Below are 23,830 nucleotides of genomic sequence, written 5' to 3'. Positions count from 1 at the left end.
AGCTGACATGTCGAGGAGTGGCGTGGCAAGGGGCTAGGGCAACTAGGGTTTCTTATCTTAGTTTTAAGATTTGGGCCACTGGGCTTCTCTTTGTATTTGGGCTTGTATTTTGGGTTTGTAAAATTAGACTATTAATGGACTCATCTGTATATTATTTTTATTTTTGGTTGTTATCTTATTTGGGCCCGGGCCAAATTGAGCCTCTACAATACTTTTTTATGTTTTTCCAGTGGCTATTTTTAATTGATTATCTATTTTTTTAAATAAATTTAATAGCTTGACTAATGATGAAACTATCATAGATATCTACTTGGAAAAGAAATATAATTTAGATACCATTTATAACCAAAAAAAAATGTTTAGGTTTTAAATAATTTAAATATCGATTTGTGAGTTAAATTTTTTAAAATTAAACTTAATGATTTTATTAATGGAGGTATCAATTTAGAAAATAATAATTTAGATAATATTTGTGATAAAATAAATTAAGTATTGAGAAAAAGGTATATTTTAGTAGAGTTAATTTTTTTATTTCATAATAATTACCTAAACATTAAACAAAAGCATTTTAGTTTAAAAATGAGTCATAAACGTATTATTTATAAAAATATATTTAAATGCATCAATATTATTTGTCTTCCAATAAATTTTAAGGAAATGACGTCAATCAACATAACGTTAGAATTGACCCAACAACCCCCCCCCCTTCCCCCACCACTTCTACAACTATTGGACTGCTGAGTATTGACTCAAAAAAGAAAAAGGTTGACGAAGAACAGTATTGCATATTGTTAAGCTAAAAGGTTTCAATTCCTTCAATCCAGAACGGTCCTATGGTATGGCCGCTCGAATTTTAGGAAAATGGTCAATTTTGATAGTATTGAAATTAATCCTGGAGATGCAGTTGTACTTCCAAAGCATTGCAAGGGTGTGAGAAGTTTAAACGATACTGGATTGAGGGATGCAACTGATTTGAAGGAATGTATTTTCATCCAAATGCCATCTGCTTCAAACGCTCGAGTCCTTGAGACTAGGACCTTTAATAAATCTGAATGTCGTAGTTAGAGCTAGTGTCGGAGATTCATCGGGTGGCACATTTTCTTCCCTTAAAAAGAAGGAACAAGTACCATCAAATTTGCTTTTCCCAAACTATTGAGGGGAATTGCAGTGAAAATGGGGTGATAGATATGCTCGAATTCATTGAAATAGAACATTGTCCAAAAGTAAAGCAGATTCCTCTATTATCTTCCACAGCTTGAAACTGATGAGGAAGGAAAACCATATCTGTCTAATCCTCTCGAAGAAATCCGTGTGGATTCAAGAGATTGGTGGAAATCACTGGAGTGGGATCACCCTAATTTCGATGTTAAGAGCGTTCTTCGACCCTTGGTCAAGGTCTGGGATGACAGAATACAGGGTTGGGTGCCTGTTTAAAACCATAATAATGTAGGTAAGTCTTTTATCATACAATGGCAAATCTAGCTAGCTTCTGTCCTTTTTCTTTCTTTTTAGTTAATTTTTTATGTGTTTATATAACATTATAAAAGTCATAATTAATACTAGTATTTCATGTCTAGATACATGCATACAATAGGAGGAGGAGGAGGTTGTGTTGTTCTTTGCTTTGCACTTCTAGAGGTTTTCAAGATTCCGCTGCTGAAAAACTTTGCTTTGTTGATTACAATAAATATTCACTTAGTGTAAAATTGTGGGTTGATCTTACATTTCAACTTAGAGTTAGTTTGTGAGTTGATCTTTCATATTTGTGTGTTAGAGGTTTGATTTTACTTTTGGTAATTCCATATGATATTTAGTAAACGTGTGACAAGTTTAAAATATTATTAGATTGAGAGATGCCGATGATTTTAAAGAATATAAACTTGAAAAAAAGTACGTTGAATGTGTTGAGACTTTGTATCTTGATTTTATAAAAAAAATTGGAGTGTTTGAAAAAGTTATTTGGGATGAATTCACAGAATGAGAATATCTCATTAGATCACACGTAAAATTTCAACTCCTTTCAAGGGCAACATTTTTTTATTAATAATTCGGTCAATCCCAAACAAGTAATGCTTCAAAGATTTCTCTAAAAAGAGTTGACCTCTACTCTACACCGATATTCTATAAAAATAACTATAAATAATATGAAAATTTTAAATTAAGATTTAATGCACATATTACCGTATAAAATTTATAGAAAATGAAGTTTTTCCTTGACAACAATAAACGAAATAAAAAAAAAAGTAGGCTTATTCGTGGGTTTTATGTTTTCTTCTATAGTTATAATTATATCACTATAATCAGAATAAATTTATTAAATATATCTAATAAGCCATGTTTATCCACCGGATCGGATTTATGTATGATTTCAACCTCATATATCTGTTTGAAGCCCAGCTCATGAGTATCAAATTTTGTTAAACATATCTATTTTTATGATAAAGAAATAAATTATATATGAATTTTGATTTGGTGGGATTACACACATTAATTTTTTATTGTGGTTCAAATATATATAAGAAAATTTAATTTTGATTCAATCATACATATTTACAGAAATAAATACATCAATTTATTTTTCTATTGTATAAATATAATTATTTGTATATGCAATTAATAATTTATGAGAATTTGATCAAATCAAAATTTTATGTATAAAATTACATAAAATCAAATTTCATATATAGTTTTGAGATTTATCCTTATAAATATAAACAATTTAACAAACTTTTTAATTATCATATAATATAAATTATATAATAATATATAAGTCTCGAGTTAAATGGAGCGAGAGTTAAAGTTTTTATCAAATATCTATTTGGCACGAGTTCATACTTTGTTAACCCATCCCTTACCTTCAATATTATATCAAAAATTATAGAATAATAAAAGAAAATACAAACTTGAAAACAAGTCATGGAGTTAGATTTTGGCTTTTAAGTATTAGTACTCAAACTCCAACATACATGTCTAATTATATTTTTTCCAAATTCACATTCTATATCTAATATTTTTACTCAAAACACCTTCAAATTTATGTGATTAACACAACCTTTCGATAGGTTTAATCCAAGATTTTAAATACGAATCAAATTTAATATATTAACAATATTTAAATATATCGTATTTATATTATGCTTATGATTTCGACAAGAGGTATTTATGATTGGATCAGTTTAATTTAATCTTAAAATGATATTAATATACTTTATATTTGTCTAAGCTCGATTCAACTTAAAATATGGGCTTAAAATTTACCTAAACTCACCCATATTTATAAATGACTAATTAAAACTTGTTTTAATCTCACTCACATTATTTTTTTAAATGCATTTATATTACTTTCAATTTAATATTTTCATTTATTAAATTTATATAGATATCTTAATATTTTTTTAAGGTTACATTGTAATATTATATATTGTTATAAATTAAATTTGTGTATGTGTTATAAATTATATCATATATAAAAGTAATATTATATAATATATTAAAAATATAAAAAAAGATCGGATTCATATTTAAATTTAAACATTCAAGACTTAAGCCTGATCCATGTTTTAAATCAACCTCATTTTTATTTAATATTTTTAGTTAAAACTTTTACAAATTTTACACAGGACTCAAATTATCTGAAATTATGACATGTAGGAAAAGGTTGATAAGATTGATTAGGAATGAAGATAAGCCCACGAACTTAAAGGTGAAGAAGTGAAAAAATGTTGGATCGATCCGCATAAAATCTGGGTGGACTGGCAGTGGAAGCCGGTTACCAGTCAACATGAAATTCCCTTTTCTCCGCCTCCAAATCAGAATCAGACGCCTGCCAACCAACGATGATACGTGGCGTAATGATTGGGAAACAGATCCCAACATCTTTATTTGTGTTATTTTAACAGAAAAAAGAAAGTTGAAACGTGGAGAGTAGTGTGAAATACTCAGACAGAAGCAAAAATATACCAACATTACAAGCCTTAATTTAAGCATGTTTAAGTTTCTCCATTAAGGTAACATGTGTCATATTATACCTAAGTGGCGTATTAGATTGAAAGTGTTTAATTTAATGGTTGGATAAATCATATATCTTAATGACAATTGTGATGCCACTTTCCAAATTTTTAATATAAATGTAATATCAATTATTAATTATTTTACAAATTTTAAGGAAAAAATTACATTTGAATACGACATGTATATTAAATATGTTTAATTCATATATACTAAAGTGTAATGGTAATTTCATCACAATCCAAAATCATCTTTTACAAATAACAAGTAAAATTTAAAGTTTAATAAGATACTAAATTTTAGATAAAACTATGCTACGTGCCCACAAAAAAAGATTTTTGCAATTAAATATAGTAATTAATAACTTAATTTGATGATTCCTAATAAATTAAAAACAATAATTTATTTAATATAATAATTAAATATAGCAATTTTATAATGATAAAATTAGACATAATTCAGTGATTAAAATTTATATTATTTTTGTTCTTTATATTTGTTTGGCGATGAAAATGATAGAACAATGGATAAAACATATAAATTTCCATCATAATCTGTTGGCTTTGATCATAATGATTTAAATTTAATAGCAAAATAGGGAGTTTTCTTTTTATTATTTAATGAAAGCATTTTTATAAATTGATTAATGCGTTTTGTTGGAAATTAATGCATGACTTTTAAACTATTATATGTAGATTTAGTTTTTTTATCTTCGATTTTAGTCTAATTTGTATCATAAAATTTATTTTAGTACTTATATTATCAAAAACAACATTTTAATTTTTGTATTTGAAAAGTTAATATTTTAGTTCTTACATGTTAACTTTATCGTTAACGGAATGATATAATTTAGTGGTGCCTCACTTGGCATTAAATAAAATTAAATCACATTAAAAGGTTAAGAAATTGATTTTCTTTTACCCCAAATTGTTTTCAATTCTATTAGTTTTTTTTTTTACAGAATTGTTATGTTTAAATTATTGTAGTTTGGTCTCACCGTTAAGCCACATAATTCTATTTATTTTCAAGACCAGTAAACTTTTAATTTGATTTAATATTTTAATGCCACATTAACCACCGTTAAACAATATTATTCCATTAATGGTAAAATTAACATGTAAGAACTAAAATGTCAGTTTTTCAAATGTACATAAAGTAAAATTTTCCTTTTAACGGTAGAAGGACTAAAATAAACTTTTAACGTGGTACCGAACTTATAATAAACTTTAACTTTCTAAATTCAAACCTTAGATAATGTTTTAAGTTTGGAATTTGTTTTAAATCTACAACAATAATCCATTATAATTATATTTCTTTTCTTGCCAAACCACTCATACTTGAGTTTAATTAGATAAAAAATTAACATAATAATAAATTTAACTCCAAATATTTATTTTTTATCGTTTTAATCTTAATTCTTGTTTTATCACTTTGTCCCATGACTTTTTACATTAATATATATATAATTTACAAGCATTACATTATCTTCAACAAAATAACAAAATATGTACATTTCAGATTTAAAATGTAAGTCTAATTGTTAATATTATTAAATTCATGTTCATTACAATGTTAATTTTTCATTATATAGCTATCAATGGAGTATTTTCTTCTTCTTTTTAATTTTAAAATGTCTCACCCATGACCTTATAAAAAAATTTAAACGGATTTAACAACTAAACTTGAATTTTAAAATTTGAAAAGTAAAAAGATTAAATTTCAAAAATAAAAGAGTACAGGGACTTGAACCATATTTTAACCTAATAACAAACGTTCAAACAAATCTGAATTGCCAATAAATATGAATATACGACTCCTACGTTAGGCAAATAAAATAAAAGAGTCTGTGCAACTTGTCGTGTTCAAGGTCTGCTTCAATTTCTTTTTGCAAATTTTTGCAGTCCATGGTCAATCCAAAGAACTCTTGTGGATTACCGGAAACTCCAAAGCCTTAGATACAGATTAAAGGGGAAAAAAAAGAAGAAGAAGAAGAATTTTTTTTACTAACTTAAAAACTCTTCTCTTTATCACATCAATTCATAAAAAATAAAACTTTGGGACTTCTTTTTCTTCCAACTTGTACTCTCTTTTTTCTGTTTACCACTACAAAATATCAGGTTTGTTCCTTAAATTTTCATATTCTTTTAAAGTTTTTTGATTTTAGATTTCAGTTTATATTCATTGAACTTTTTAAAAAAATTAATTCTGATTCTGCTCCAAATGCTATGTAATCAGTCCTATATTCATTGAACTTTGTGATTTTTATCCATTAAATATTTACTTTTACTTTGCTTGCACTGATAGCTTTATAGCTATCTGATTCTGATATATATATATATATATTTTAAAGATTTGGGTTTTGTTTATTTTGTCAAAGAGTTGATTTTCTGGGTTTTTCTTAATGTATAAAAATTTTAATTCATATTTTATTTTATTTTATTTGTTATGCAATATGAAAGTTGAATAAAATCATTTGCTTTATAATAACTTTTCTTCAGAAACCAGATACCATAGAGTAGCTTAATGACACTGCATGTTTAACTAATTGTTCATATTATATCGTTCACCTTTTTCTTTGTTTGTTCTATACTTCATACTCTTTGATAATTCTTTGAAAAGTTTTCAGTTTCTTTATGATAAGGGAATTAGCATTACAAGCTATGTTCTATTTTATTATAAACTAATATGATTCTTGTTTGTGCATTTAAACAGCTATACAGAGGTATATTTTGGAATATGTATATAAGAGGAAAGGTCTTGATTTGAAGATTTATGGTACTTTTGGGTACCATTTGCAATTGAATTCTATATTTTATGTTGATGATAAGCTGAAGATTTAAGGTCTAACAATGGCGTCCTCGAAAATGGAGAAGAAATGTGTGTGCCCTGTTGTGCTTAGTTCACTTGTATGTGCGTTTGTTTTTGTTACTTCCTTAAATATGGGGCTTGTATCTTCGGTTCACAAATTCAACTCGATTTTCCCCATTTTTTCGGCTCATCAAAGGATGTCGGAATATGCTGAATCGAAGATCGAGTTAGGTACACCGCCACCTCCTGGTCCGACGTTACCTCGTTTTGCTTATTTGGTTTCGGGATCAAAAGGTGATTTGGAAAAGCTTTGGAGGACGCTTCATGCGTTGTACCATCCGCGGAACGAATACGTAGTTCATTTGGACCTCGAGGCACCACCTGAGGAAAGATTAGCGCTTGCATCCCGGATCGATAACCATACAGTTTTCAACAAAGTTGGGAATGTTCATATGATCAGTAAGGCTAATATGGTTACTTATAGAGGGCCTACAATGGTTGCTAATACACTCCATGCTTGTGCTGTTCTTCTTAAGAGAAACAAAGATTGGGATTGGTTTATAAATCTCAGTGCATCAGATTATCCTCTGGTGACTCAAGATGGTTAGTCTCTAATCATATGCCTAAGTTTTGAGTTTTTGGATTCTACATCGGCACCTGTTGATCTATTAGATTGTGATCTGCAGATCTTGTTTATACATTTTCGGCTTTAAACCGGAACCTTAACTTTATAGAGCACACGAGCAATCTTGGTTGGAAAGCGTAAGTTGTCTCCCTTGTTCGTTCTCAATCGGAAGATCTTTACGTATGCCTAAAAGGCCAAAATGTTTTGCCTGTTGTTTCTGCAGGAATGAAAGAGCTATGCCTTTGATTGTAGATCCTGGACTTTACATGTCAACCAAGTCTGATATATATTTGGCCACACCAAGGAGAACATTGCCTACAGCATTTAAACTGTTTACTGGTTAATACTCGTGTTCAGAACATAAACGGTACATTTGTTTCAGCTTACAAGATTTGCGGTTGACTGTTTCGGAACACCTTTGATTGCAGGTTCGGCATGGACAGTTTTATCTCGTCCATTTGTAGAGTTCTGTGTTTGGGGTTGGGATAATCTACCAAGAACACTTCTCATGTATTACACAAACTTCGTCTCCTCCCCTGAAGGCTACTTTCAGACAGTCGTATGCAACGTTCCCGAGTTTGCCAAGACGGTTGTCAACCATGATTTGCATTATATTTCGTGGGATAATCCCCCGAAACAACACCCACACATCCTTAACATTAATGACACAGATAAGATGATACGGAGCAACGCAGCATTTGCCCGGAAATTCAAACACGATGATCCCGTCTTGGACAAGATTGATGCAGATTTGCTTGGCAGGGCAAAGGGGAGTTTCACTCCTGGCGCTTGGTGTTCCGAAAAACCAACATGTTCAGAAGTTGGGGACTCGAACAAGATCAAGCCAGGTCCAGGAGCTCAAAGGCTTTGCCAACTCATAGCTAGGTTAGCTATGAAAGCTAATAACGGTCAAGATCAGTGTAGATAGATTAAATTATATGGAGAAATTGAATCAACGAGGCATACAAACATCAGTAAAAAAAAATTGTATCTAATAGGAAAACTTCAATAATAACGCTGCTCATTTGACCTAATCTTGATTATCATTAGATCCTGTTCAAGTTCGGGTTCAGATTTACGGTTTGGATAGTTTTGGGTGGATTCTCAAATCCGGGTCATCATCTTTGCCTACTCTGCTTCCCCATGAACTTGATCAACATCAAAATATTTATGAATAGCTTCATAAATTAAATATAATTGCTAAAAAATGACTATGAACTATATAAGCATTACAAAATATACAAGAGGATTCAATTGCTGTCTTTTTGTTTTCCTTTTTGAGTTTTATCTACACATATTTGATGAAGTCATTCTCAATCTTCATGTTAATTGCATCTGTTATCATCTACAGCCAAAAATGTTTTTGTTTTTTGCTCAAATGCTATACTCTTTTTAATACTCCCCAATGTCTGATACCTGTCCTTATTCGTTCGAAGTTTTTGTGCCAGCACGGAGCACGGATTTTGTTTGTGTTCTTGCTTCAACCATGGATGATGAATCCAAGAGAAGTAGGCCAAACTAAACCATCTCCAGAATTTTGATATTCCCGGTGGAATTTGCAGCTACTAGGGTAGAAGACCGGCCACGCCAACAAACAGACGAGATAAACTGCGCGGCATCATCCATTTCTTGTCCGGAAAGTGGATCCATGTTGTTGAACTTGAATGTCAACGCTGGCATCGGGAAAGCTTTATGGTATATGAATACCTATAAAATAGAGTTGCCAGTGAGTGCTAAAACATAAATCCCTACCCGACAGAATGAATGCCTCGTCGGACAAGGTAGAGATTCCATGTAAGATTCAGAAAAGCTTTTAAGACTATTAAAACAAATGTGAGAAGATATGAATCACCTCATTAGTCTCGGAGCCAGTAGCAATGTAACCATCGGATACCGACAAGCCCACAAAGTTCTGCAACAATCATGAGAATAAAAACAAACTCGAGCAAACCGAATAAACTATAACAAGAACAAAATGTACTTAGCATAATAATCAAGTCGAAACAAATTTTGACATTGCATGAGTTAATATACCTTTACATTCATGTGGCCGGTAAAGGACTGAACGGGAGTATCAATAACCCGAGAATTGCTCACTGACAAATCCCAAAGCTTCAAAGTATTATCCGTGGAAGAAGACACGAGAGTATTTGCATCAACAAACTTGACGTAACTCACGGTTTTATGGTGTCCAACTAGTGTGCACAAAGGAATCCTAGAGTTTCGAAGATCATAGTAATAAATTTTATGATCAGCTGATCCGAATGCAAGAGAACGACCAGATTCGGAAGGAAACTGGACGCAGCAAACATTGGCCTTTGTCTTGATGGTACAAATACTTGCTCCCTGCAGTAGCATCCCAGGTAAGAGAAAAACTTATCATACATCGAGAATAAACTATACACGACAAGAAATTAGATGACTGTAGTACGTTTATTTTCAAAGCTGACATCCATCAAGTGCAAAAGTAGAATTGCCTGATTGATACTCCATAGCTTTACAGAGCCGTCATCGCTCCCACTAGCCAAAACTGTTGGATCTGCTGATGAAAAGTCGATGGACCATACGCGTTTCTCGTGTTCTCTCATTTCAGTGAGTACTTGACTTCTTGTGACATCCCACACCTGAAAAATGGTCAAGATACGGATTTAGATACAGCAAAAAGACAACCGAACGATGAATGGTAATTGAATGCTTTACGTACCTGCACCACTCCTTCAAAGTTACTCGATGCAATCTGACTTTTAATATAACTATTCCAACATATACTGCTTAGCTTTGAACGACTAGCCATTTCAACCACAGGATAGTGGATGTCACGATTTTGATTTATGACCGCATCGCATTCAAATACTTTAATCTTCTTATTTACACCAGCTGTAGCAAAAAATTCTGCGTCGCGATCAAATCCGAGAGAGCATACCAGATTAGAAGAATTTAATAAATCTCCTTGTTTCAAATTTGCCTTAACTTTTAACTTGCTGTAAGATAGATACTTGCACAAGCCCTCAAGGAATGGGTTTATCCATCCACTTTCCAAGCTCTCGCTACAGCTCTCTTTCGATGTTAAATTATTGACGGAACTTCTTTCGGTCATAACAATCGATCCTCGGCCATCACTATTCAATGGTGTTTGTCTACATGATGGCTTCCCGGATTGCTTCACTGGTCTGCACCTTGTTAAAAAATATGCTGCCTCGAGTTTCTTAAAGTTTTTCATCAACCGAGAACTTTTCTGGAGAAAACTTTCTCGATTTTCAGTCTGTGTATCAGACTTTTGACGTGTTTCTAGATTATCACCACATTCTTCAACATTTGGAACCCTAAGTCCTGGTCTAAATCGTTTTCTAGATCCCAAGCTAGAAGAATCATCAATATCGACAATATTTATTGAGGGAAGATTCGATGTAGAATTGTCATCTTTCCCTGGTTCCATGCATGAGTTTCCCTTTTCCTTTAAGATTGCTTGCTGCTTCATAACTTCTGCAATGTCGGAACACAGAAAAGAAATAGTATCTTGCAACCTATCAGCGACTTCCTGTTTCCTTCGTTGTACAAGCAAAAGGAATTCCACCAGTAACTCCTCCTCCTCTATTCTCTCCCGGAGCTCTATTGCCGCTTCACGTTCTTCCAGATTATCCCTTGGTTCATTAAGAAACTCGCTCTGTAACAACTCACTGTTACACAATGAAACAATATTAGTACTTCCAAAACGGCAATGATGACATAAAATTAATTAAAGGTAGTGCGAATGAGATTTATTCCGGGGAGACAAAAAACGAGACGCGCCATTATCCATAAGAAACACTACAAGAGAATAAGATAGGGTTCTAACATTTTCCATGTGATCAAGGGATTACACGGTTACACCTATTAGACGTGTGTTTTGAATATCGTGTCTCTAATCAAGGGATTACACCTCATTCTTCATTCCAGTATCGAGAAAACCCCAGGCAAAATTTTCCATGTGATGGACTAAAATCTTCAAAGTGTCTTATTCTTTCATAAGTATACCTCGATTCAACTTGCCTAATAAATACATTGTTGAATGCATAAATTCACACATTAATACAAAATTATTATCAATATTATGATAAGACTGCTTTAATATGCACACCATGGCTTACACTTTAGTCACAAAACTTAAAACCTAATTCCGTGAAGCCGGACCATAAGATTCAAAAAAGGGCAATTCTTTCCTTTTTTTTTTACTTTCCAGCATATTAAAACATTAATCCGAGTACGTACTTCAATCATATTAATAAAGAAAATGCTCCATAATGTTAATGAAAAGAAAAACATATTCAAACAGCAAGGGACAGTGAGAACCAAGAACAGAAATTATATAAATAACGGTGAATTAAAAACCGAGAGATTACCCCATTTTTGGACGACTATTTGGCTCAGGAAGCAACAACCACAAACAAAACGAAGCTTCCTTCGGCCACCTTAGTAGCAACTGTGGAGGAAGAACTCGATGTCTTAAACTAGACATAGTTCTAGTCTTCTCTTCTCTTGAGCTGAAAGGGCAGAATAACTGCAGACACGAAAAAATACTTGTATAAAGTGACTGAAAGTATTTGATAGAAAATAGACATCTTGGAGTTTAATCCAGCATTAACTAATAACAAAAAGGGTAAAGTAACAATACCAAACTCGTTAAAAGTTTGAAAAATGATGACAGTATCCAGCATTCTTGAAACTAACCTCGAAAAGGAGAACTCCCAACCTATAGATGTCGGAAGCACATGTACTGGGAGAGCCAGCAACCTCTTCGGGACTGGTGTACCAACTGGTCTCCATAAGCAACATCTGTTTCATAGGGAATGGTTGCTTTTTCTCTTCTACTTGCTCAGAATTTCGATAGTCGATGATTTTATTTTCTTCGCTCTCCTCTAATTGAGCATTCCTTGGACAAACTGAGCCCGACTGCATGCAACTAGCTTCAGATAAAGCATTTGTTGGAGTTTGTACATAATCTTTTATCAGCCTACGTTGTTGATGCATGTCAAGGGGCAAAGTAGAGGACAAACCCTTAACTTCTTCCATATTTTGGCTATTTAATGCATCCTCGACAGAATCCGATCCCGAATCCGAAGAAGATGCAGATTCAATGAAGGAAATGTGATTAAACGAGGACATGACAAAGCACGAAGGTCGAACATTATGAACAACGATCCCTTGTGAATGTGCTATATTTACAATCTCAACTATTTGTCTAAAAATGTGCAAACATTCAAAGACATCAACCGATCTTTCTGGTTTATCCAACCATTGCCTCAAGCTAATATCACCCCATTCAATAGAACGAACAAAAGGGTTTACTGCCGTCTCACAAACCCCGGAAACACCAATTTGGCTTCTAAGGTTATCATTGTGAGTCAACACGTCCCTACCATCCTCTTCCGTAAACCCAAAATCACCTGAAATGCCGGTCCTTTCTGCACGAAACAAACTCGGACCCCTATCTGAGACACCAGAAGTATCCAATGCCCTAGAACTATCACACTCCTGCTGCCAAGCAGACTCAGATGAACCCTCCATTGTTATCCTCCAAGAATTGCATGAAGACCACCACATAAACATCCAATAATCGAAAAAATTCCCCAATCTCTCACTTCTACCATTATCATATTGAATCATAAACTCATTTTTTTACCTCAATTCACTGTAAACAAAAGGAATCAAAATTAATAACCTTTATACACCAAATTTATCATTATACAAACTATTAGAAACCCTCACCACCACTAACACCGCCAATAGCCAAAAACACAAAATACCCACTACTAAACATATGATCAACTACACATGTCACATCAAAAAAATAAATAAAAACAACCGATATGTATATTTATTTAGTGTATATTTGATTTCATAGAGAAAGAGAGAGAGAGAAGGGTACCAGCTAACACCATGAAAGGATCTACTGTTCTTGCTAGACCAACCTGTAAATTGAACCACACGGAAAAAAGGTTCTTTTTAGTTGACACTAAACATTCTCAACCTCACAAAATTCCCACAAGTTTTTTTCAGAAATAAATAAATAAATACAATCTTCCCAAAAAAAAACACAGGGTATTTGGATATCAGCATTAAAGAAATAAAAAAAATTGTAACTCTATTTAATGTTTCTTTCTTCTTTTTTTAAACATAGGCCACTCTTTTGCACTTCATTATCTTCTAGCTTTATTCCAATTGGACTACGTGGCGTCACCTTGACCTCAAAGCCTTTTTGTAACACCAAGACAACAGGACAAAAAAGTAAAATTTGAATATCTTGTGGGTCCATTTTGCAATTAAAAATTTTACAAAGGGAAAATACTTGGGACTCTGAATTACTTTTTATTATTAAAAAATCACTATCTTGGTGTTGAAAAAGAGAATCTTGGTTACTTCACTTTCCCAAAGAGGAAAACTTTTTAGATCATTAAAACTAGACAAATTAACCCAAAGTTCCAATTTTTTTTTTTAATCTTAAAAAAAAAAAAACCCTAAATGATGTAACTTTATATGTTCAAGAATTAAGCTTTGATTCTAACAATTTGATTAAAATCCATAACAGAAAAGGGGAAAAAACAAAGAATAAAACGAATTGAAAGCTTGAAAACAAACCTGAAAACCTTAGACAAAAAGATTAAAAAAATTAAAAAAAAAGGGAAATTTGCTAGTTTTTGAAAAAAGGATGAACTTGAAGATTCCCTTTCGGCCATTTTATTCAAAAATCATGTTTTGATAAAGAAAATCCCAAAAAAAGATTGCCTTCTCAACTATAAATCTGACTTGGTGTTGAGTCAAATTTAGAACAGTTTGATTCTAAAGGTAAACATAAATTAGCTTTTTAACCCTTACATTTTTCATGATTAATCATTTTAATATTTCAAATTTAAATTTTAACATTAAGGTCCCTACACAAACAAGCAACAACATATAAAAAATGGCTAAATAATAATTCATCACAGTTTACAAGTTGAACCTGAATTGTTCAAATAAAATTTAAATTCAATTTCTAATATCACTACTTTAAGACAAAATATTACTATGTTAAGTTCATGTGAAACCCCATGAGATTTTTCAATTATAAATACCTCCCCCAAAAAATACAAGAAATATGCACTTTTGCAATAAATGAGATTCCCCCACCCACCTATATGAAAAGGAAAATGTAGTACACTAATTTTGATTTTCAGACAAAAACATTGGTGTGTAGCATATTGCCAATTTGTCATGTAAATGGTCCTAACATTTAATGCATCGATCTAACCTTGAACCAAAACAAGTATAATTTTGTTTTCAAGGTTAGGGCTCTACCACACATTTATTTTATTTTGATTAATTTTATTTATAAATTTTAAAACTTGGGCCACAAATTTTGAGGGGTTTTTTGAAAATTTTCCCTTTGGGGTTTCATTTTGTAAACTATTATGAAACTTCAACCACTAAAATTTTAAGAAAATGTACATTTTTCTTGATTTATTGGTTACATGCAATGTACATTTAATGCATTTTACTTACTTTTTAGACTTTTTTTAGTTGTAATAATTATTACCCTAGAATGCTATTGCATAGGTTTTAAGTGTTCCAATAGGAGTTAATTGAAGATTGTCCCAGTTTTCCATAAATTTCTTGACCAACCCTAACAAATTGATCTTCTTCAGTATTAATTAATTTCCAATCCCAACTATTATTTTACCCCAAAAGTTCTATTCATCACATGCATGAATGATGTGGTCAAGAGGTAAATGGTTTTTCCTTCTTTTAATGAATTGATTTTTTAAAAGATTGCTAATTTTTTCAAATAATTCTATATAAAATATTTTTTATTTGAAGAAATATTTGAAAATATTTCTAGTAAAATAAATTCCTATATAAGTTATTTTTACAAATTGAAATTTATTTTATAATAAGATGATTTTTACAATACATAATATCTTATAGTCTTAATAATAATTAATGTCAACTTAATTTGAAGTTACATAATGAAAATGGATAGTAAGATTTTGAAGTTGAAAGGGATAAATGAAACTAAACATGATATAAACAAATACTTATTTTATAGTATTAAAATATTTATATTTGAATTTGTTTAAGTTAATTTTATATAAAAATCAAGTGGTTAACAAATGCTTCTTTTTCAAAAAAATTATTTGTGCTTTTTAAAAGTGGGAATTGTTTTCTAAAAAGATCTTATTACCTGTTAAATCAAATTATTTTCCATGAATCTTTGGTAAATATTTTTATGAAATAAACACAATTTTGATATATTTGTGTTTTGTGTATTAGTTTAAACATTGGGTGATATTTTAATTATTTTTACATTGTATCATGTAATGTATGATATAGAAATCAACATTATTTGTATTTAACCTAGTAAAGATTAAACAAGATAGAATTTTGATAACCATTTTATGGATAATTTAGCATTAAATTCAAAATATATTACTAAAAAGGGATAAATCGTTGAATGATACGCATCCTTCTTATAGCATAATAATTGAAGGGTGCTGCCAAATATGTCCTATTCAATATCACATGCATATAGATAAGAGTTAAAACATAGGGTTTAGTGATTCTTCTTTGTAATGATGCTTAGATACAAGTAATGAACCACAGCCATAGCTGATTTGCAGTAAAGAGATAAACCTATGGTGAAAAGCTCATGAACCTATGTAAAATTATATTTTGCTTTTTTTATTTAAAAATTGACTGATTTTTATTTTCAAAATTCCATCTATTTTTACTCTTAAAACTAGTGTAGTTAACGAAATAATTAAACAATTACACATGATGCGCATGTATATCTTATGCTGGCATAGGTAGACTAATTCTTAACAACAAAAATAAATGAAATATATAGTAAAAGGACCGGATTGTTCTTCAATCTAACATGCATGAATTAATTTACCTATTTTTAATAAAAAAGGCAAAATACATTCTTACTCCTAATACAAGAATTTCCAAGGTACTTTTACCCCTCATTCACCCATCATATTATTATCATGTCCAAAATTACAGTATACCAACAAAGAGTAGCAATTTACTTGACAAGAGGCAATGATAAACAAGCTAGATTTTGATTCTTTCATTACATATCTTTGCATTTTATGGCTAATAATAACAATAAAAAGCTCTACAAGAATAGGGACTTAGCTTAAGCACATTACAGTTGCCGAGTGGAAAGAAATACACAATGATTAAATCATAGAATGATTTCTCAATAAAACCATAAGCTTAGCTAAATATGCCCCCACTAGCCATTTTCCTAAAAGCATCAACCTATACAAGAAAATCCACTCTACTGATTTGCTCGTGGGATCATCTTGACAATGTTCATACTGATTTGCTGTTTACAGAGTTTACCTCAACGACCGGAAACAAATAATGATTTGGTTGATATTTGGTTCCCTTCTAACAGATTTTTTCTCATCTTTGCCTTGTCAACACGTGCTCGCCGAACAGCTTCTTGGATTTGGCGATCATGATCCTTGAGCATCTGATCCATGTTGCCTGATGGGACTAATAAAGGACCAGAATAGTGAATTTTGTGTCCCTTTGAACCATAACCAAGCTGGAAACAAGCATCATTGAGAAGCACGTATCAGATACTTGAAATGGACCAAAAACCTAAAAAGAATCTATGAATTATATGACAAATAACCCACTTTACTAAATGAGGCTTGCACATAGTTGAAAAAAAAAAAGGGTTAGCTACTCACCAGAACTGGATCTTTGTTGTTATTTCTTCCATCTTCTTTCTCCTGCTCATTGTTTTTCGGATCCTGTTGGATGCCAGATTCTGAGGACTCTTTAAAGGACCCTGGAAATCTAGCAATCATTTTTGGAGCTTTTGATTGTGGAAAACCAGATTTTTCCGTACAATCATCAGATGCAAGACTAGTCCTTGGTGCCACTAAACCGGACATCATTGACAAGTCGGCCCCGGTAGAAATTTTCGGAGCATCATCCAGGTTTTTCCCAGACTTCGCCCAAGCAGCACGGTGAGCCAGTGGCCCCGAATGTGAGGCTCTCTTGGGATGATTTCCCTGTGAATCTGCATTTGATTCTATTGCTTGTGATGGTCTAGGCGGGTCTATAGGAAAGCCTGAGGCAACTTCTTCGGGATGAGGATTAAACTTCTCACTCCGGCTCTTTGAATTTGATTGTCTTTTCTGGAATGTCAAAACAATGTTAGAAATGTTCAACTAAGGTAACTGCCCTATAAAACAAAATTTTGATTAAAAAGAAATTAGAAGCTAAATGAAATTATTAGCTTATAACCGAAAACTAGATTCAAATTTTCCTTTTCTGTGCTTTCCCAATAAGGATAGAAGCAAGAGCAAATCAAGCAGTGCCATATCATCTAGCTACATATTTAAATCTAATCAATCTCTAAATACTCACTCAAATCAATATCATAATGAACTTCATAAAACAAATTATAATACCGTGAGTAAACTTAAAAACTAACTACATATAGCAGAAATGGCTAAATTTGCTGTTTCCAAGTTATTAAGTTTAAAGATCAAGTAAGTTGTAACATTAGTAAACAAACTAATTTCTTACTGTATAAACTAGCTAAGGATGCCCGTCACCAAACATTTAGAACGAAAAGAAGGAAATGGGAATTATTAACCAGTTACCTGCATTGACATGACTAATTCAGCATTCGCATCAGGTGCTGGAACAGCTCGAGATTCTCTTGTTGCTCTCCTGTCAAGATCAGGTCTCAGGCATTTGGTTCCAGCCACTCGTCTTACAATAAAAAATAAAAGTTTATCAGCACTTATACCAACCACTCAAGATTTGAGGTCATTACAACCACAGTGGGAGAAAGGAGACAATAATAGCTTATCCAGTATAAGAAAACACCACATTTACAGTAGACCAGCACAGGCTTAAGATCAAAGAAATCAAATTATTTACTTGTGAACTGATGTGCAGTTAAAAGTTTTTGGATTATCCTTTTGAAGCACTTCTTTCTTTCTAGAAGCAAATTCTCACAAGTACGAAAAAGAGACCAAAAAGGAATATTTTCCTAAGAAGCATGTGATCTTCCACATAGCATAAGTATCTTCGGAAAAAAATAAAGAAGATGAATATTTCATTGTAATTAAATATATAATATGCACCTTCTAGCTTCCTCATCCCTTAATTTTGCATCTAACTCTTTGCTTGGAGGATACTTTGGCAAGCTTGAAGGATCACAGGGAAGAGGTTCCGTTGTAAAGAACTGAAAAACACAAATAAAAACAAGTTAAGGACACTAAATAGTACTGATAAATCATTGTGATGGAAAAGTATAACAACATGACTTTGGAATAAAAGAATAACATCCTACCAGTTAGAATAAAGAATTGTCAGCACTAATCTAAAGTATGTGTTCCAGATTAAGATTCCAAAGTAACCGTGGCTTAGATGAGATGATAATAAAGTACTGCTGTTCTTGTATCCCAAGACACCAGGAAATATAATATAACCCGGGTGGTTACACAAGCCAAGAGTTATGGCTTTCTTTTTTTATATTTAAACTAGGACACAAACATAATTTCACAAAATAATTGTACCTCACTCTCGAGTGCAGAAGCTGCAGATCCACGACCAGCAGGGTCAATGGAAAGTAAGGTCTCCATGAGAGCTAAAGCTGGTGCAGGGAATTCCTTAAATGTTTCCGCAACACAGCGTCTATAAGGCCGTTGGGGTTTAAAAATGGTTGCATGAGGCAACTTTGATTTACTCCAATAGTCTTCAGAAGGCGAGCCACAAAGTTTGAAAATTTTATGCAACTGCTCCACCTACAAAATAGAAAGCAGATCTCAATCATTTCATTTTTGCAACAAATATGTATTTTAAGGGTCTTAAAGCCATGTTATATGCATGGACATGTCATTACTCAATTTTATTTGCACAAATATGTATATAGGTTTTGGCTTAGAACTCTAAAATTCTACATGCTTTGTAGGAAATCTTTCATTTAAATGATAAAAACACACCTCAGTTCTTCCTGGCATGATAGGCTTGCCAGCATATAACTCAGCAAGTATGCAACCTGTACTCCATAGATCCACAGCGGTACCATAGTAAGTGGCCCCAAGTAAAAGCTCTGGTGGTCTATACCAAAGGGTTACAACACGGCTTGTCATGGCTTGACTTTGATGGGGATCATAAAAGCTAGCCAGACCAAAGTCTGCAATCTTCAAGATGCCATTATTGTCGATTAGAAGGTTTGAACCCTTTATGTCACGATGTAGGACACCACGGCTGTGACAATGATCAAGACCACACAAAAGTTGTTGTATGTAACACTTCACCTGCACAATAGATCAATAAATTAAACGTCAGGATAACCTTTCAATGCAAAGTGCAGATTTCTGTATTTGCAGGACCACAGTTACTAATCAGCACTAATAACAAGTAAACTTGGGAAAGGAGCCAAATTGCAGCTAAGAAAAATAATAAGGCAAAACAATTTGAAGTACCTGTGATTCTGAAAACTTCAGACCAGGGTGTGATGCAAGACCAGCCAAGTCATGTTCCATGTACTCGAAAACAAGATACAAGCTGCAAGACATCCTAGAGGTAACCAGACCTTCCAGCTTTATAACATTCTGATGATCAAGTCTACGTAAAATGTGAATTTCCCGCGCCATAAATCGAACACTCTCAGGCTCTAGGTTATCAAATCTTACTTTCTTCAGAGCAACAAATTTTTTCTGATCTAAATCACGAGCCCTATAAACATTACTATAAGTTCCCTGACCAATCTGCATAGAAAATTCAAGTTCAGGTAACAGATGTGATTACAGGTCACAAGAAACTGTCAACTGAAGCATAGAGTCAGGTTATAAGATAAGAGAAATCATGCTTAACATCTGTGGCATAGAAACAGGGCATGAGAGTAGAGAAGAATGACAAATATGTTAAGATGCATGAATCCTGAATACAGGTGCACCATTGAAGGATTCAGAGAGAACATTTATTCCAATCATAAATATCTAGTGTTTTGATTTAGTGCAAGGTGAGCTTGTCTCAGCAAGTATGTATCTATCCATGTCAATCTTTTCTTCATTTTAGTGTAAAAAGTTGGCTCCATTAAATCATTTATAACAGCTCATACATTCATTTTGATTGACTAAATGAAACTAAACATTACATCTCGCAGTAGCTCATAGAGTTTTTCATAACTAAGGGTCGAACAATAAAAGAAACATCAATACAGATTAACAATATGATCAAACCACTGCAGAAGTACCCAACAAAGTGGAGAAAACTTTGTATTCAAGAACAGAGATCCAAATACAGATCTCCAAGTAAGTAATTGTCACACATTAGAACGAAGATATCTTTATAATGAAAGCTACTGAGAAAACTGATATGCTAGCGGTTTAGGAATTATGAATTACAACATATCTTACAATCATTAACAGATGTCAAAATGGATTCCAATTATGATTCCAAATTTAATAGCACAGAGGTGAATCTCAGCAGTTAATGCCAAGACTAGCAGAGAACTATATCAACTGACGAGTCAAATAAGGAAATTATGAATGATATTTGCAACATGAGGATACAACAAGATATACTGTTAAAGCATAATTACTTTATCCAGCTTCTCGAATGAGTCCGCACGCCGTGGTAGCCATCCCTGGATTGCTTCCCCAGCCACTGCAGCTAACCAAGCAGGCCACCCTGCTGCCACCTGTTCTCCTTGTGTAGCTTTCGGAACACTTCCCATCCCTGGATGTTGAACGACAACATACTCCATCTTCTCCCTTTTCCTATCCAAATTCTCACTGTGCAATCGAACTGAATCAGTCACTTGTTTATCAATCAACATCGTGTTTTCATGTCGATCCTTGGCTCTGTACGCTTCCTCCCTCCTCGAAGAAGTAGCCCTTGGTACCCTAACATCTGACGAGGCTTTACTCGAAGGCCTATCTCTTGGACAATCCTTATTATCATCAAAGGCAGAAGGCTTGCAACAAATGCAACCCATCATACACCAAAACCACTCCTAACAAAAGCTAATTTCAGTGTTTCTTAGAGTCACTAACTACCCTTCATTCCTTCAAGAATTATACATTTCTTTTCCAATATTATCTCCTCACCCATTCCTATCATCCTCAAAAAAGCTTAAAAGCTCGGCTAAAACTAAAAATTCCAATATCCAAATCCCAATTTAATTAAAAAAATCCCATTTCTTCAGCAGCATTCAACCAAATTAATAAAACCAAGAACCAACAAAGCTGCAATTGTACTACAAAAAACAAAGTACTAACCCAATATTAAATGCAAATTTCCAATCTAATCAAAACCCCATTTCTTCAACAACATTTCAGCAAAATTAACATATGAAAAGGAGTCTATTTCCCTAGAAAACTCAACAAAATCACAACCTTCATAAAAGTAACACTTCCAAAACAAGCTTCCAAAAAAAACAAACTAATACATATTCAATACCACCCTTGAAAATGACATTTCTTTATACACTCCAATTTTCCTCCACTCTCATCCAATCAAACTACTCGAAAACCCAGAAATTCTAAAGTCTAAACTACACAAAAGCCCCCTCCCCCACCCCTCAGAAAAAAAGAACAGAAAATCTTCACCTTTTTCAAGTACCTTTAAGAAAAGAAAAGCTTGTTACATTGCAGTTAAAGAAAAAAGGCTTGACAACTCTAAAAAGTGAAAACCCTAGAGAGATAGATAAGTGATCTAAGGGTTTTGCAAGTAAAAACGGAAAAAACAGAGAAGCGGACCGGATCTAACATAAAGCTTTTCTCTTGGACTTCGTGAGTGATTTTTTTTTTTTACAGAGAAAAGGTTTTTTTGGTTGAGTTTGGAAAAAAGATGAAATTAATGATATTTAATAAGTTTAATTTATTTTATTTTTATATTGGATTTAAATGTTTTTTTGAAACCCAATGTGTAAAAAGACATTCTTGATGTACTTCATCATCCCACGCGCTCTATAAATGGAACATTTTGATTTTTATTGAGAAATTTTTATTTCTTTTTAGTGTAACAAAAACTTTTGTCTTCCTACTCTATAACAATCATCCTATCAATTAAGGCATAATTATTTATTTAATCCTCCAATTTTATAAAAAGTTTTTTAGTTTTTTATTTAACTTTTAACTTCATTTAATCTTTAAATTTGTGTAGTTTGACCAAAAATAGATGAAAACTTTAACATTTATTCACTTTATTAACATAACATACACGTGGATTGTCGCGTAAAATATAATTAATTGCTAATGTGGCCTACATGTTGTTGATGTTAAATTTTTCATCCGTTTTGAGATGATTTGACAAACAATGCAAGTTTAAAGATTAAAATAAACGAAAATTAAATAGAGGGCTAAAATATTTTTTATAAAATTGAAGAATCAAATAAATCATTATACCTTAATTTTAGGGAGAATATAATATGTTATAATGAACAAAATACCGTTGATGTGTATTCTTTTGAGCAAATTGAACTTATTATTTTTTAGCAATTTTACCTCAACTTTTACTCTGAATCAAATTACTTGTTTTTAATTGAAAAAAAAGAAGAAAAACGATAAATGATGTGTGATGATGATATGGGAAGTTTTAATTGACGTGATTGAAACGACGTCGTTTTAGAAATAACTTTTTACAAATTAACATCGACATGAAATTAAAAATAACAAAAAGAAACATAAATGGCAAAAACCTTCAAACCAATAAAATTCAATATTAGATATTAATTGGTAAAATTTTAATCTCGAAAATAAGATTATTGAATTCATGTAAGTTAAAATTTCTATATAATTATGCCACATCATTCTCCGTTAAAATTACTCAAAAAATAAGTACCAAATTGCCGAAAAGAGTAAACTTTAAGAGTAATTTTGGTCATTATTCCATAGTTTTAAGAGGGATGTGTATCCTTCTAGAGCATAATAAAAGAATAATAAATAAGTAATTTTATTAAAAAAGAGACTTGGCCGTATTGTCACTTGTACTGTATTAAATATTAATTATATTGATTTTATAGCGTTTAGAAAATGACATTTTAATTGTAATTTTAGTTTTTTTAATCCTATGGTTTTATTTTTAATTAAACTTAAAATTAGGTATGAGCGAAAGTCATAAATCAATGCATAATTTTTATTATATAAATTATTTTAATCAATTATATTTTTAGTTTTTTTTAATTCTAACATCCCTTATCGAATTATGACTTAATAATAAATTCTTAAATTTAAACATAAAACATGTTAAATATTTATTTTTTATTTTTTAGTTTTAACAAAACCAATCTCGTTTCTCTTATTAAAAAAGAGGCTTTACAATAACCGAACCGTACGTTTCACTCGCTGAGATGGAGCGTGAGAAATTGTTGAAACCTCGCAGGATTGAGAC

At 32.0% G+C, this 23,830-nt stretch overlaps 3 protein-coding genes across 4 annotated transcripts; 1 reads left to right on the top strand and 2 right to left on the bottom strand.

The window, feature by feature from the left end:
* Positions 1 to 5,856: 5,856 nt before the first annotated feature.
* Positions 5,857 to 8,531, top strand: LOC105761281 (beta-glucuronosyltransferase GlcAT14A). The gene is made up of 5 exons (XM_012579054.2): positions 5,857 to 6,125; positions 6,721 to 7,419; positions 7,503 to 7,578; positions 7,665 to 7,780; positions 7,870 to 8,531. Exons 2-5 carry the CDS (start codon positions 6,858 to 6,860, stop codon positions 8,367 to 8,369), a joined length of 1,254 nt encoding a protein of 417 aa, XP_012434508.1. The 5' UTR covers positions 5,857 to 6,125; positions 6,721 to 6,857; the 3' UTR covers positions 8,370 to 8,531.
* Positions 8,532 to 8,638: 107 nt separating this feature from the next.
* Positions 8,639 to 13,545, bottom strand: LOC105761280 (protein SPA1-RELATED 3). Of its 2 annotated transcripts, XM_012579053.2 has the most exons (8): positions 13,347 to 13,540; positions 12,149 to 13,109; positions 11,821 to 11,978; positions 10,146 to 11,118; positions 9,919 to 10,065; positions 9,476 to 9,787; positions 9,294 to 9,353; positions 8,639 to 9,148 (listed from the first exon to the last, which is right to left on the bottom strand). In XM_012579053.2, the coding sequence occupies exons 2-8, from the start codon at positions 13,082 to 13,084 to the stop codon at positions 8,960 to 8,962; spliced, it is 2,775 nt and encodes a 924-aa protein (XP_012434507.1). In that variant the 5' UTR covers positions 13,085 to 13,109; positions 13,347 to 13,540; the 3' UTR covers positions 8,639 to 8,959. The 2 variants fall into 2 exon arrangements, with proteins under 2 accessions (XP_012434507.1, XP_052479318.1); XM_052623358.1 differs by lacking the exons at positions 8,639 to 9,148; positions 9,294 to 9,353 and having other exon boundaries at positions 9,547 to 9,787; positions 9,873 to 10,065; positions 13,347 to 13,545.
* Positions 13,546 to 16,395: 2,850 nt separating this feature from the next.
* On the bottom strand, positions 16,396 to 22,280 carry LOC105761279 (probable serine/threonine-protein kinase At1g54610). The gene is made up of 8 exons (XM_012579052.2): positions 21,039 to 22,280; positions 19,918 to 20,202; positions 19,432 to 19,749; positions 19,006 to 19,233; positions 18,571 to 18,671; positions 18,082 to 18,193; positions 17,158 to 17,610; positions 16,396 to 17,009 (listed from the first exon to the last, which is right to left on the bottom strand). Exons 1-8 carry the CDS (start codon positions 21,435 to 21,437, stop codon positions 16,803 to 16,805), a joined length of 2,103 nt encoding a protein of 700 aa, XP_012434506.1. The 5' UTR covers positions 21,438 to 22,280; the 3' UTR covers positions 16,396 to 16,802.
* Between the last annotated feature and the right edge of the window lie 1,550 nt (positions 22,281 to 23,830).

This window comes from Gossypium raimondii, chromosome 11, assembly GCF_025698545.1.
Source record: "Gossypium raimondii isolate GPD5lz chromosome 11, ASM2569854v1, whole genome shotgun sequence".
Lineage (NCBI taxonomy): Eukaryota > Viridiplantae > Streptophyta > Magnoliopsida > Malvales > Malvaceae > Gossypium > Gossypium raimondii.
This window is presented reverse-complemented; position numbering and strand designations above follow the sequence as displayed.